The 12,838-nt window shown below is 40.7% G+C and overlaps 1 protein-coding gene across 2 annotated transcripts in view; it reads right to left on the reverse strand.

Annotated features, from left to right (window-relative positions):
* Positions 1-232: 232 nt before the first annotated feature.
* cd2 (CD2 molecule) overlaps positions 233-12,838 on the reverse strand; it is a 33,608-nt gene continuing 21,002 nt past the window's right edge. Inside the window, exons 3-10 of one of the 2 annotated variants that reach the window (XM_084347048.1) lie at positions 6,394-6,681; positions 5,986-6,071; positions 4,742-4,919; positions 4,370-4,432; positions 4,119-4,196; positions 3,001-3,230; positions 2,763-2,858; positions 233-2,678 (exon numbers count right to left, since the gene is read on the reverse strand). In XM_084347048.1, the coding sequence (XP_084203174.1) occupies positions 2,769-2,858; positions 3,001-3,230; positions 4,119-4,196; positions 4,370-4,432; positions 4,742-4,919; positions 5,986-6,071; positions 6,394-6,681 (1,013 nt within the window). In that variant the 3' untranslated portion in view covers positions 233-2,678; positions 2,763-2,768. Of the gene's footprint in view, positions 2,679-2,762; positions 2,859-3,000; positions 3,231-4,118; positions 4,197-4,369; positions 4,433-4,741; positions 4,923-5,985; positions 6,072-6,393; positions 6,682-12,838 lie in introns of both variants that reach the window. The other variant, XM_084347047.1, reaches the window with a different exon arrangement.

Genomic DNA, 12,838 nt, shown 5'->3' on the forward strand with positions numbered 1-12,838 from the left:
TATTTTGTCTTTATTAGTAGTTTATTCATCCATTCACAAATACAAAGACAGAAATTACAGTAACACTTACTTACAGTAATAACTGTCATTAATAAATGGTGAATCATAGTTAATAGTTAATAGTTATGTGACTGTTACCACATGATAAAATGATTTATAAACTATTTACTAAGACATTGTTTATGATGAAGTTGAAACTGATGTTAATAAACTTTGACAATGTCTTAATAAATGGTTTATAAATAATTTTATTGTTTGTTAATAGTGACATAATTGCTAACTACACTGTAATTCACTATAACCGTAAAAAATGTTCATGATGTTATTATAAAGAGTTACAGAGATTACAAAGAACTGCATACAAATGTACATAAAAGAGTTTGTATTTTTGTAAAATGTATATTAAAAGGCTGCTGTCAAAGTATGTTGCTTCTACAATGAAAACACTTCAAATGACATTCTGCTTTACAGCCTGTAAAAAATGGAAATAAAATCAAGGAGAAAAGCAAGAACACACAGCTAGAAGACTTTTTTAAACAGCTTTGAGACATCATGGCCGAAAGTAGATTTCTTTTTAAAAGCAACAGTAAATAAAAAAGAAAGACAGTGTACAGATTGTCTTGGTCTAAAAATGAACAGCAGACATGTTGAGTGCTCTGTGGTGACCCGGAGGGATGCAGTACACTGAACAGTACAGTACATGAAGAAGAGAGAAACTGCTTGAAATGAGATGCTGAACAATAACTTTGTTGTTTTAAGGAATAATTTGACTTTTTTGGAAAAAGGCTCATTTGCTTTCTTACCGACTACTGACTAGTTGAGAAGATTCATACTATTCTTATGTCTGTCCATGAAATACGAAGCTGCAGCAGGCAGTTGGCTGGCTTAGTTAAGCATAAAGACTGGAAGCAGGTGGAAACAGCTAGCCTGCTTCTGTCCAAACGTAACAAAATATATGCATTCCAGTGATGGAGAAGGTATTCAGATCTTTTACCATGTAATTGTACTAATACCACACTGTAAAGTACTCTATTACACGTAAAATATATTGGAAGTTCTACTGAAACAAACTACAAGGAACTGGTTATCTAACTGTGTAAGTTTAATACTGAAGCCTCTATATGAGCTACATAAGCAAGTTATTGTTAATGCCTGTCTCCAGTTCAGATTGTGACTTATTTGGGTCAGATTAGTCATAAAATCTAAATCTTTTTATGGCAGAGTGCTGATGATGAATTGAGGAGTGTCACAGAGGAAGAAGCTGCTCTGTAGTCTGGTGGCACGGCACTAACACAAAAGTTACTTTGTTTCACCGTTATCATATTGATCTGACATAGTCACAAATAGATTCAATACCTCATCGTCATGCATCCTGCAAACAGCTGTGTCTACAAAATAAAGATAGTATCAAGAAGTTTAAGACAGAAGGCACTGGTGTTCATACTGCTTTTATCCTCAGGGCCACCAGAGTCAACAAATATATAAAGTCACCAGAGTCACCATGGGCCATGGGGCTCAACTCAACCATATTAAGCAGCCTGAGAGTGAACATGTCTGGACACCAAACTGGGACTGAACACAGTTTGAAGACACTTTGTTTATGTCAAGTTTGAAAGAATTGTGTGTTACGATGAGTTAACGGAGTTAACTGGGTTAACTGAGTTAACTGGTACGGTCGTATTTTCTGTTTAGGAAGGATAATGAGGTGTGTGAGTATTTCCTGCATTGACACAAGCTTCTTACTCAGCGTACAAACATGAGGGTGGAACAATCCTCTCATGTAACTGTAGGCAAGAAAGCAAAGTAATGTTGTATTTCTAGTCATAGTATATTTAGTCAAATACAAATCAAAGCATGAGAAAGAAAACAAAAATCAGACATAATCAAATACAAAGTTTACACAATTAAATATAAACGTATTGATGTTATAATAGCACTCATTATCAATGGCAAAGTGAACCTTCAGCTTTCTGGACTCTCATGGTCTTCCTCATTGCTCATTATTTTGACTTCCTGTCCATGCTGGATAAAGTCATTTTTGGAGGGTTGAATATGAGTCATCTACTGCAACAAAACCCATATTAAATATTCATATTATATAAGATAGCTTACATTAAAACTACAGAAAGTACAAAATCAAAAAAGAACACTGAATAATAGTTTGAAATTATGATCTTAATGTCTCATTATTTTTGCAATAATGGCCTTTTATACCCCATAGTCTCTCCAAATCTGATACATCAGAGTTTCTCCTTAAGTGAAACAGGAGGAACGCAGAACAAAGTGAAAGAAGGGTAGAGGACAAAAGGAGGTAGCTCTTCTCTGACAATGAATATTATACAAGGTGCAGTTCTGGCCACCTTTACTACCACATTTAATGATGTAATTTAACTGGATTAATGAGATGATAGTTTGAAATCTTGAAAAAAAAACAGAAAAACCTAATGATTAAAACAAGATTATAATGATTATAATAAAAGTTTGCTCTTAAACTGAAAGCTTCTGAAGATTCATAGTTTGAGTTGACTTTAACAATCATCCTCACTTTGCTTTGTGATTAGAAATCATCATGTTAGACTAAGGACATGTAGTCTGCTCTCCCTGGCTGAGTTTGGATGAATTCTTCATCTCCAGTAGAACAGAAACATCAATAGAGAAGTACTGTAAGAGACATGAACCTGCAAAAAAAAGTGAAGAGAATGAGAAGAGCTGGTGAAGACATGAGGAAGGCATGATGATGTGGTCTAAACTCCAGCACTCACCTGGTGTCACACTCTGGCTGTTTTGGGAGCTTTCTTCCTGGGCTGTGGAAGAGGAGGAGGCAGCTCGTCATCAGTTGTATTAACAGGTCTGGGGACCTGAAGGGAAGTGAAGACATGTTGGATCAGACACAACACACACAAATGAGTTCAGTTTTTCACACAGCAGCAGTCGTAATTACTGAATTACATAAACTCCTGTGAGGTGAACCTTCACAGACTGCCTGCTGTAACCTGATACCTGTGCAGCTCTCCTTGGGCTGGGCTGAGGCTGACCGTTGGGGTGGGCAGGGTCTCTGGGACGCTGCTGGCTGCGCTGCTGTTTGGAGCGATGTTGGCGAGGACCGGTGTGGCCGGCTGGCTGCTGCTGGTGATGGTGATGGTGATGATGTTGATTGGGGGGGTGACTGTGCTGTTGATGATGATGTTGCTGGTTAGGATTGGTCCACCCCAAACGCAGCTCCTCCTCATCTGTTGAGAAAGAACACAAGCATGTATGTTGGCTCAGATCTGATGATTTATATCTATCCTTATCAAAGTGTATTTTCTGTGAGCTCCTCAACAAATATTTATATGTTCAATATCTCAGCATGTTGCTTAAAAGGTGCCCTGTGCTCAGTCCACAGCAAACCTGGAGTAAGACGGTACAACAGCTTTTGGTTTTTCTTCTCATTTTAAATACATTTTTGGTCATTATTCCTATTACTGTTTCTCAATCTACCAAGACTTAAAATGTTGACTCAAACAAACAACTCTGTTTACAATTCTTATGGCTCTTACACATAGTAAATAGTGTATGGAAGCATAAGTGTACAGTTCAAAATAAAACAATGCCTGACTTTAACATTTATATGTGTTGTTTCAGGTTGTTTCAGCACAATAATTATTAAATCGATCACAAGGTGACATCACTCATTCTTTCACCTCCATTTATTAAAGTATGCTTTGTGATTTTCCATTTAATCTTAAACTCAGTAATAGTTTGTCCAAATCAACTCTTTGGAAGTTTAAATTAATTTTACATAGTATCCCACAAGTAACCCTGAAATATTGCAGTGAGAGTAGTAGGAGCAGGAGGTCCAGTAGCTCGTCCATTCACATGAAACAGTCTCTAAGAAGCTCTGTCTCAGTCACTGGGTTTGTTTTTTATAACATTTAGTCAAAACAGGACAGTACTGTCTGAAAACTCATTCAGTGCATGAGTTACAGTGTATTACAGCAGTAACACCTGCAATACCACCAGTGCTTCCTGCGAAGCTGTGCATTAACTTTTTTATTACCTGCTAGCATGCTGGTGTAAACATAATCAACTGTCAACCTACGTATTATCTGACCAAAAACAAAACAGACAATTCATACCTTTCACTTGCATGCTCTTTTTCCGTCTCATTCGAATGCAGCACACAATAACGAGGATAATCAGCAGCAGAACAACACCTGAAGAGGATGGATAATACTAATGATTGTTTAAGACATGTACAACTTTAAAATTGCATATTTCAATGAAGTGCAACTCCTTTAATCATAATTCCACAGTATTCAATCTCATTTCATTATAGAAAGTTAAAATGTATTAGAATCTGTGGAGCTGCATAAGAGAACAGACATACCTCCTCCACCGCCAACATAATACCACGTATTAATTCCAAATATTTCTTTGGGGAAAACAAAGCCTTAAAGAGGAGAGAGGAGAAGAAACACATAGAATATTAGAGTATTGATTCCAAACATTATCTTGTGCATTACTTCTAGTAAAAGAAATCAGCATGTCTCCTTAACATTCTGATTAAAGAATTCCATTAAAGAACATGTTTGATATTACACAATTCCTGTAGCAATCAGTTGTACAGTAGTTGATAATACACTGAATGAAACAGTGATTTCCATCTTACGTGAGCAGAAGTTGTTGCCTGAACCACTGGCTGTAGTTTACAACAGGCCCTAGAGACATGTGGCTGTAGTATCCACTGGATGATACTCACCAGGCTTAATGCAGTTGTGTTTCTTGGGTTCAGAGGTCAGAGAGCTGACCAGGTTGAAAACTTTGCAACGGAAGGAAGCCGTTTCCAAGTCTTTGGTTATTTCCAGCTGCAGAGTCTGATCTTTTTTGTTTTCCAATACCTTGCCATTCTGAAGCCATGCAAAGTTGAGAACCTCGAACTTCTGTGTAAAAACATCATGGATTACAGATTGTAACAAAAGAGATCCAGAGGAACAGCCTGCAGGACAATTTCAACCACAAAGTACTGTAGGCTCCAAACACATTTTCAAGGACACGTTCCATTTTCTTAGGGTTTCATCTTTAGTCGTGCTACAGACGAGTGTTGAAGGTGAAAACAGCTGTACATATTGAAGTGTGTGTATAGGGGTTGGGGAGTACTTGCATATGTCAAAAAGTAGCATAAAGCTTTTTGTGGCTCCAGAGGAAGCTGCAAGTAATCTGATAAACTGCCTCCAGTGGTGTCACAAATTTGCATTGTGGGTAGTGTAGGCACCAGGTTTTTGAGAGCAGTCCACTGGTCTATCATTACATTGCTATAAAACTGTTGGACTCATTATGGACAGTTTAAACAACTGATCAGAATCAATACAGCAGGGTTAGGGTTAGGGTTTAATCCAGCAGAAGTAAAACATGAGAAAAATAATCTACATTCAGCCTGTCACCTCCACCAATGAGGTTAGGTTTTGTTGTTATTGGTGTTTGTTTGTTGGTTGGTTGGTTTTTCGACAGGATTACACAAAAACTACTGAACAGATTTCCACCAAACTCAGATGGAGGATGGCTCTCCGCCCAGAATAGACCCATTAACTTTTGGTGCGGATCTAGATAAGGGGATGGATCCAGGATAATTTCCTTAACATTGTGAGATGTTTTTCAACATTTTCATTAATTTCTCAGGGAAGAATGCACAAGTCTTGAAGGGGAAAAAAAGTCGAGAGGCTGGTGTCAATGCAGATCCAGATCTAGCAGATTTAAATATGAAAATCCAGATCTAGCAGATTTAAATATGTTTTATTAGATTTGGCCTGATTGAATCAAAGGGGACTGTTGTTTGTTGTTTGTCATTTCTGGTTGGCTGTTTTTGACAGCCAAAGTTAGCTAGAAATAAAGCTGGATTTTGCTTTTCACATATTAAGTCTTTTCCCTTATTTAAATGATGTAATAAATTAGAAACAGTGCTTACAGTTCAAAACATACTCGTCATATTGATAAATTTGTTCTCACCTGAGCTACTTTGCAGGTTAGGGTTAATTTGACTGAGGTCTTCAGTCTCTGACAATCAGTCTTCAGTTCAGGCTTCGGGACCGGGTCTGAGAGGAGCAGATTTGATCAGATCAATCATGTTAAGCAGTGCTCATCATAGACTGTAAAAACACTGATGATCCTGTCATGGTGAAAACAGACGTTGTGATCTGAAGTCATGAGATAATATCAAACCAAATGTCGCTTTCTGATGCAGTTTCAGATCCATCACAGCAGTTAGAGACAACAAACTCCTCTTCTTAATTGCTTTAAAAATAGTTGTTAATATTTCATGCTCACATCACCCGACAGATAAAGACTTTTGTTTTTGACCCCGGGACAGCAGAGAGAGGGAAATTTAAAAAATGTGCTCACAATATTGTTACCTACCCATTACACACAACGTTTTGCTCTTCTCCCCTACTCTTTGCCCTTTATTATCAAAAACCTCGTAGGTGTAACTCCCTGCTTTGTTTTTCGCCACTTTAGCCAGCTTCAGGGATCCATTTTGATCAACATCCCCCTCAGCCCCTTTGATCAAGCTGTTTCGTCTGCGATGGAAGATTATGCTGTTATTGTGCTTCCATTGCAACCGTTCCATCTCTGGCACTTTAGAGTCCAGCTGCACAGTGACGTCCTTGTTTGTTTCAACATAGAGATCACATGTCTTCTGAGAATCTGTAGAACAGGAAGAAAGGTGAAGAAATCAGGAGAATCAGATGGCAGCAGTGAGGCATGGAAATGTACTGTATAAACAGAATACTATGATGTTTTGTGCATGTCAGCTTCTGTGGTGCTGATATTTTCTGGTGTGTTCATTACCACCCAAAACATGATGACAAGAGTTGGACAAAATAAACAAATGTAGCACCAATGGAATTTAAATGAAGGCAAATGAAGTTTTGTGAGATGGTGCTGCTCAAGGAAAGGTTGGGGGTTGTCACCAAAATATTAGGATTTCTCCTCTTGTGACTATGGACCAGATGCTTTCCAAACTTCATAGCAAAAATGGTTGTTGAGAATTAACAATGATATGAACCTGAAGTGTCAGACAGTGGTGATGAATAATTGATATTAAAGGAAAAATTCACCCAAAAATGAAAATTCATCATTTCCTCCCGCCATGCTGATGGAAAGTCAGTCTTGTAGTCCACAAGACATATCTGGAGCTTCACAGTAAAACAGAGTTGCAGCATTCTCCTAAACAACTGAAGTAGCTGGAGACTTGATTTAGAACAGAAAAACAACCAAACATCAAATGGCTCCATAGGGCTCGTCTGCTGTAATCACAGTCTGCAGAAGCCCCGAGATCATAAACTGAACTAAAAAAAACATAATTTACATCACTGAGGCACAGTCGAGCTCATGCACCCACTTCAGACAGGCTGCACGCTTTCAAGCCCCTTTCGGTCAGCATGGGCAGTGTATCAGCTGATACTTGTTTTTTTCTCAATGTCAAAAGATGATTCTTGCTTTTAGATCAAACCACATGAGTTGGGCTGGAGGCAGAGTTCATAAGACCACAGGGGAACAAATATACCAAGAAATACCAGCCTCAACAGTTACTGATGTTGTGTCCCTCTGCACTACACACAGAAAATGCCTGTTGATAATTCATCAGTCAAGTTTCCTCTGGAAAAGTCAGTATCAAGTATGGCTGAATAGAAACTGCACCCTAAGAGCCCCTGCCAGCTAACAGCCCTCATCCTCTGGGGACCATGATTGTCAGTACAAAATTCCATGGCAGTCCAGATGGCAGCTATTGAAATATCAACATCCTTTCAGAATCAGAATCAGAATTCCTTTTATTGCCAAGTAAGTTTACACATACAAGGAATTTGCTGTGGTCTGTAGGTGCAAAAAAAAAAAAACAATACTAAAAATACTTCAAAGACATAATAAAAATAAAAATATATAAATAGAGTGTGACTGATTTTAAAGTAGGTAAAGACTGTCCAGGTGTATCCAGTAGTGCAAAAAGTTTGACCTGGATTGTGCATCTTTCTTAACTGCACGTCTCAGGGTCCTTGAGGTGTGCAGGTCCTGGAGGGATGGCAGATTGCAGCCAATCACCTTCTTAGCAGAACGAATGATATGCTGCAGTCTGCCCTTGTCCCTGGCAGTGGCAGCAGCGTACCAGATAGTGATGGAAGTGAGGATGGACTCAATGATGGCAGTGTAGAAGTGCACCATCATTGTCTTTGGCAGGCTGAATTTCATCAGTACATCCTCCTCATGTGTTCAGCTCTCACCTCAGATCCTGGGAAATGGTGGTGCACATGAAGTGGTAGGACTGCACTGTGTTGACGGCTGAGTCACCCAGGGTGATGACACTGAACCAAGCAGCTCAGGCGTAAAGCCGCACCAGTGTGTCAACTCATACAGCAAGCCGGCACTGTGGATCCAAAAGAGGCACGACGATCCACATCATGACGTTAATATCTGTGTGGTTTTTTCAACGTGTTTCCCCCGCTGTCCTGTTAATCTTAACATGTATCAGCCGACTTTTTATAATCATATGGATGCTGTTAAAATGTGTTGTGATTGCGATGCGGAAAATCAGCACATGATTCCCACACTCTCGCAGAGTGAATAGGGCTATTATGGTTGGGGTGCGCTGTCGTGGGCCACGGTGGAAAAGCAGGGGCTCCTGCTGAAGTGGGGGAGGTGGCGATCCTGGGCTGGAGCTCATGAAGGGTTTCACGGGGGATGGTGTCAGGTCTGCTTCATTGTCTTTCAAATCGACATTGGACTCATTCAGTTCGTTGGCCAGGCGCAGGTCATTTATGGAGTGGGGGGCTGTAGGGTTAGTTTGTAGCCCACTCCAGACAGTCATAGCAGCAGAGTGATTGGCTGAGAGCTGATTTCTCAGAGTACTGTTGCTGAGCTTCTCTCACCACCTTTCTAAACTTGCACCCTGAGTCTTTAAAACTGTCCCTGTCCCCACTCCTAAATGCTTCCTCCTTCTTTAACCATAACTGTCTGAGTTTGGCTGTGAGCCAGGGCTTGTCATTGTTATAACTCCAGGTAGTGAAGTCTGGTGTCCACGTTTGTGTAGACGTACAAGCACTCCACCACATCTCTCTCTCCTACCGTGTTTAACTGCATGAACAAAGGTGAGCACCTTTGACCAGAATGTCCATTAATTCCACTGTTGAACAGAAAAAAGTGGGAAACAAGTCTGCTGAAGTTTTTCCCCTGACGTTCATGAGCTCTTCTCTGATGAAAGAGCTCCGGGTATCACAGCAGAAGACAAAACAATGGGCACCAACACGCCAAGGCAGCCTCCATGGCGCCATCTTGGATCTGAGGCTTTCTGGTGATAGGATTGGTCTTCAGAGCCATAAAAGCAGGTACAAGAAAATGTCATGATTACAGTGTAATGTTGATGAACTCATATCCTTTTCCCATAATTAACAGAAGAACCAGTGTGTCCTCATCAGAACTACAACCATGTATGTCTGAAAGCAGCTTATTACGACCCTGTATATGTTTCATGTTAGGTGGACGAAATCGATGACAGTAAGCTTTTTCACAAAACTACGTATTAGTTCTGTTAAATGAGGGCCAAGTTAATGCATTGTCCAATTTCAAGCATGACTTGGTTCCTCTGAGTCACCAGTTTTTGTTTTTTGTGAGAAAAAAAGAAAGAATCAAAATAAAGTTACGTACACTGGATACAAGCGTCAAAGCATTTATTTTTTAATCATGTTTGCAGTGGCTTGTGCTCCCACTCCTGTGTGTGTGTGTGTGTGCGTGTGTGTGCGCGCGTGTGCAACATGACATGTGAAACAAACAACAGTCTATGAACTGAAACTCTGCAGCCCTGCACACATCATTTCACCTCGACATAAAGCCTGAGTGCAGCAGAGTTTGATGATGTGTGTTTTATATCCTGTTGTCTCAGTTCAGACCACAGTCTGCTGAGAAGCCACACAGCCAAACACACTCCTGATGTTGTCTGTCTTAAAGGGGACATATTATGCAAAACTGACTTTTTCCTTGCTTTAGTATGTATTAGGGCCGGGACTTTAACGCGTTAATTAAGATTAATTAATTACACAAAAATTAACGCATTTTAATCGCACTTATATTTGCACCGCGGAACATTTCTCACTGGATGAGTTTCAGGCGTACCGATTATACTGGAGCACAATTATTTAACGAGTTAAAAAGCCGCCGACACTTGGGGTGCGTCTCAGCTCAGGTCAGTAAAATTAACAGGCTGACAGTGACAATCACGTGAAACTGAGGTGAACTCATTCATGGTTGCTTCTGATTATACTGATAATAGCCTACCTATTAGCTTCCAATGTAGACGCGCGACATGCGCGCTCACAACCCAAAGCAGCGCGTAGCCGCGTGCATTCGGTGCGACGGCGACGCCGTTTTTCCCCCCGTGCATGTCCGTGGAGCTGTGCGCCGCGGACGTGCACGGTTCCCTACGTTGCTGTGTCAGGCAGGTGTTTCCCACAGAGCTCTGCCCCGTTTCAAAGGTGAAGGAAGCCCTAAGTGGAAAGACGTTGCCTCCGCGATGTAGAATGTGTTTAATTGAAGAGAAACACACATTTCAGGACCGCTGACTTGTATCATCAAAACAGACACATGTAAACACAGAGAGCTGAAAATCACTGGACATGTCTGTTGGGATTATACAAATCAACAGTGTAAAGTAGAGCTGTCAAGATGTATGCAGTAGTTAATTATTGCATATCCTACTGTACCTATCACTCCTATTGTTTCTGATGTACAGGTGCATTAGAATGTCATGGGAGAGTTTATTAAGGCCTATGTCACTAATTCAATTCAAAAAGTGAAACTAATACATTATATATATATGTCCATTACACACCGAATGAAACATCCCATGTCTTTATTTATTCGGTTTATTTTAATAGTAATAATTATGGCTAACATTCAATGAAGACCTAAAATTCAGTATCCCCAAAAATGTGAATATTACAAAGGAACTTTTTTTTTTCTGTCTTTTTTTTTTATTCAGTCATTATTCAATGGTATACTAAAACCTATATGAAAAAAATTGCTTCTCACTGTTCTCAGGTCAAATATTTATATGCGATTAATAATGCGATTAATTTCGATTAATTAATTACAAAGCCTCTAATTAATTAGATTAATTTTTTTAATCGAGTCCCGGCCCTAGTATGTATATTTGCGTATCCGGAGTGCCTCCCCACCCCCTAAGCATGAGTTTTGACAACTAAGTCAATATTTTGTACTTGGCAGAGTCAGGAATTGAGTCTCTAAATGAGCCGTTTGGATTTCGACTGGATTGTTACGTAACAATCCGGTCTTTTGCATACTCCCCGCCCTCGCGCTGGGTATCTCCTCCCACATTACGCCAGCTACCTGAACGAGGATCCGCCATTTTCTCCTCCTCGCTAACTTGTACGCGACAGCCTGACCGCTACCATGTACAACCCGAAAGCCAAGCACTGCTGCTCTGTCGTCGGATGCACGGATCCTCCTTTTTCGCTACATCGCCTCCCTACCAAAGAGGATATCAGAGCGAAGAGGCTACTTTTTGTTTATCAGGGTCCCAGCTTCAGTGAGCAGAAGCGTTATGGTCTGTGCCAGTCACTTCACTACACACTGTTTCAGCAACCAGGGTCAGTATAATGCTGGACTGGTAACGAGATTGTCCCTTAAAAGATGGATCCATACCCACTGTCAATGATGGAACTCTAAGTATTTAAAAAACAGTATAGTTTGTGTTACTTTGGCCGTTTAGCACATGAGCTAACGCTAACCGTGGGTGTAAATATGAGGCTGAACTAACATTACATGTGAAGTTATCAACGTTGGGCTTACTGGCCGTAGGATTCACGATAATGTTAATGATACCAAATGTTAATTTGTCAAATCAGCACTCTTTTAAAACTTGACGGTGAATTGAGAAAATGAATTAGGATATTGAGATTTTATCGCTTCTAACCGGCCGGTGAACCACTGCTCGGCCGTGAACATGGGGAGGAGACGGGGTGAAATGTCTCAGTTGTTCGCAGACAGTGAGCTGCTGCTCCGTGGTGAACAAACAGAGGAGACGGGGTGACATCGTCTCAGTTGTGTGTGTCAGTTGTTCGCGGACGTTTAGCTGCTGTTCCGCGGTGAACACGCAGAGGAAACGGTATGAACTGGTCTCTGTTATTCACGGCCAGTGAGCTACGTTAATTCATTAGCATGTTGTGCTAAAGGACAGTGTGTAAGCAAACTTCTAGAAGCGTGTCTTGTCTGAATGCACTGCTGACTGTGTGACAGCCCGAGGAGCTGCTGTAGTTTGGCAGATGTCATGGCTCTGGGAGACTGTCCTCTGACCGTTTTCCTGTGTGTTGGTATACATGTAATACGTGTGTAGCGTTAGCCGTAGCATTAGCTGTAGGCTACAGCTAACGGTATAGCTAATGCTACAGCCTGTAGCGTTAGCTGCTGGCATGAGAGACCAGACCTGAGAGTACCAAAACGTTATCTGCAGTAAAGCAATCACTACTTTGTTTTGGAGCCGGAGACAGGGGCTACCTGCTACATGTCTGCTGTGCTACGATCAGTTGTATGCAGGCACGGACACAGAAAAGCTGCGTCGCGCTGTGTATTGCTTGTTGTTTGTTGTTTTTTTTTGTTTTTTTTCTCTACTTTATTGAAAGTTGCTAGTATCGCTCGTTGCCTTGGTCACGCGATGCCATCCTCACGTCTTCCGGCCGGCAGGAAGAAGTGGGCGGCGCACACAGTAGCTCATTAGCATAAAACGGAAAAGCACTGAAACCGGCCGCTTAGAGCAGGCCTGTGAAACTGGTGTGTAAACAACCCTGCTGTGCTC

This window comes from Pagrus pagrus (genome assembly GCF_965226575.1).
Source record: "Pagrus pagrus genome assembly, chromosome: 24".
NCBI classification, from domain to species: Eukaryota; Metazoa; Chordata; class Actinopteri; order Spariformes; family Sparidae; genus Pagrus; species Pagrus pagrus.